At 50.5% G+C, this 2,341-nt stretch overlaps 1 protein-coding gene across 1 annotated transcript; it reads right to left on the reverse strand.

Moving 5' to 3' along the window:
- Nucleotides 1-77: 77 nt before the first annotated feature.
- On the reverse strand, nt 78-1,412 carry LOC122545418 (zinc finger protein 436-like). The gene has a single exon (XM_043684447.1). It carries the CDS (start codon nt 1,391-1,393, stop codon nt 677-679), a length of 717 nt encoding a protein of 238 aa, XP_043540382.1. The 5' UTR covers nt 1,394-1,412; the 3' UTR covers nt 78-676.
- Between the last annotated feature and the right edge of the window lie 929 nt (nt 1,413-2,341).

Here is a 2,341-nt window from a genome sequence, read left to right on the forward strand (position 1 = left end):
AGCTGAAAGAAATGAGCAGCTTTTAAACAAAAACGTCTTGGAGCTCAAAGCTTTCAATGAGGGTCTGAGCCCGGCAGTAAGTTCAGGTAACCTTTATTGCGACCCAACCTTGTTACAGCTTCAGATCCCCCCAGCAAAAAGGTGTAGAAAAAGTATCTTTTTTTTAAAAACAGCTCAAGGTCAAAGCGCACACACTTCTCCCCCCGCCCCCTCACCCCCACGTTCTTTACTATTTGTCAGCACAGAGTTGTCCTTTTGTAATTGAATCCTTGGTATAGCCATAAACTAGACGTATTGCCTCATGCACCAATTTAAACCCATACCTTGTCTCCAAGTAGGTTTCTCCCCCCTCATCGGCTGGAGTTGGGGGGGGGGGGGGGAGAAGGAGTGCAGAATAGTCAACCAGACTGCTGTGGGTCTGAAGTCACGTGTAAGCCAGTCCAGGTAAAGGATGCACTGGGACGAGCGAGTGAATCCGTTCCCACATCAGCAGTTTCCTTCCCTTAAAAGGTTGTGAGTGAATCTGATGGGGGTTCCCCCTCCCCTCCCTGACAATTGTTTCGTTGTTAGATTCTGAACTCGATTTCTAACCAAATTCCAATTCCGCCATGTGCCTTGGCAGCTCCCGGAACTGGGTTAATAGTCCAGTCAATAAAGGCACTCAGCCGTCGCTGTTTTAAACCCCCTGCGATGGCATGTGAACTCTCTGGTGTCTCTGCAGGTGGGAGGAGCGGCTAAAGCTCTTCCCGCACTGATAGCAGGTGAATGGTCTCTCCCCTGTGTGGACCCGCTGGTGCCTCAGCAGGTCAGAGGCCTGGGTAAAGCCCTTCTCGCACTCTGGGCAGCTGAAGGGCCTCTCCCCCGTGTGGACCCGCTGGTGCTTCAGCCTGTCGGAGGAACTGTTGAAGGCCTTCCTGCACTCTGTGCAGGGGAATGGCCTCTCCCCTGTGTGGACCCACTGGTGGGTCAGCATGGCGAAGGAATTGCTGAAGCCCTTCCTGCATTCGGTGCAGAGGAACAGCCTCTCCCCAGTGTGGACCTGACGGTGGGCCAACAGGGTGGAGGTCTGGGTAAAGCCCTTCCCACATGCGGAGCACCTGAAGGGCCGCTCCCCTGTGTGGACCCGCCGGTGCCTCAACAGGTCAGAGCAATTGCTGAAGGCCTTCCCACACTCAGAGCAGCTGAAGGGCCTCTCCCTGGTGTGGACCCGCCGGTGCCTCACCAGGTCGGAGGAATTGCTGAAGGCCTTCCCGCACTCTGTGCAGGGGAATGGCCTTTCCCCGGTGTGACTGCGACGATGAATCGCCAAAGTAGATGGGAAATGGAAGCCTTTCCCAGAGTCGCCACACTTCCACGGTTTCTCCATGGGGCAGGATTCCTCGGGTTTCTCCATGGCCAAAGTTTCAGCTGCACACAACACATGTATAGCTCCTCCCCTCCATGAATTCATCTTCCCAGGCCTTATAACTGTTTCAGGCTCCACACTCAGTTCACTCCAACAGTTGGGTCTCTCATCCAGTCCCACTGATGCTGAGAACGGACTGAAACACAGAATCAGTCAAAAATGGTTGTGGTCCCAATGGATTGAGTGACTGTCAGACATTGACGTCAAAGTGAGGACTGCAGACACTGGAGAGTCAGTATCGAAAAGTGCGGCACTGGAAAAGCACAGCAAGTCAGGCAGCACCTGAGGAGCAGGAGCATCGACATTTTGGGCATAAGTCCTTCATCTGTTGAATTTGAAACTTCCGTCTTCAGATCTTCAAATACTCTGTCAAAAGAGATTACAAAATTCATTACTGTCAGTCCAGAATAAAAATTCAGAACAAGCAATTTGTTTGTGTTGTTATTACATAAAATTGAAAGCACTATCCCACTCTCTCTCCTCCCCGGCCTCCGCTCTAACTCATTCTCCTGAAGGTGTTGATTCAGGGTCTTATAGGGGCAGAAAAGCAAAAACGTCAAGACTGACATCTCTGAGTTTTGGATAACTCCACCTGAAATTTAATATCTTTCACAACACTGGGATATTGCTGAGAGTGAACAGGTCGGATTTTGGGAAGCAAAAAAACGTCAGTTCAGGGTAAATCTGCAATGCAGCTTCTTGAAGAACAACCAGACAAAATGGTTAACATTCCCAGGAAGTCGGGGGGAAAGCAAAATGAGCCATCAAGGCATTGACACCACCACCAGAGAGAAACTGAACATAGACATGACAAACATTCGTGGAAAGCCAGTCATCGAGATGTACAGCACAGAAACAGACACTTAGGTCAAATTCTTCTGTGCCCAACCAGATATCCAAAACTAATCTCGTCCCAGCGCTTTGTCCATATCCCTT

This window comes from Chiloscyllium plagiosum, unplaced genomic scaffold (genome assembly GCF_004010195.1).
Source record: "Chiloscyllium plagiosum isolate BGI_BamShark_2017 unplaced genomic scaffold, ASM401019v2 scaf_89590, whole genome shotgun sequence".
Classification (NCBI taxonomy): domain Eukaryota; kingdom Metazoa; phylum Chordata; class Chondrichthyes; order Orectolobiformes; family Hemiscylliidae; genus Chiloscyllium; species Chiloscyllium plagiosum.

Coding starts and splice junctions, on each gene's coding strand:
- LOC122545418 (XM_043684447.1), bottom strand. CDS start 1,393: ATGGAGAAACCCGAGGAATCCTGCCCCATGGAGAAACCGTGGAAGTGT.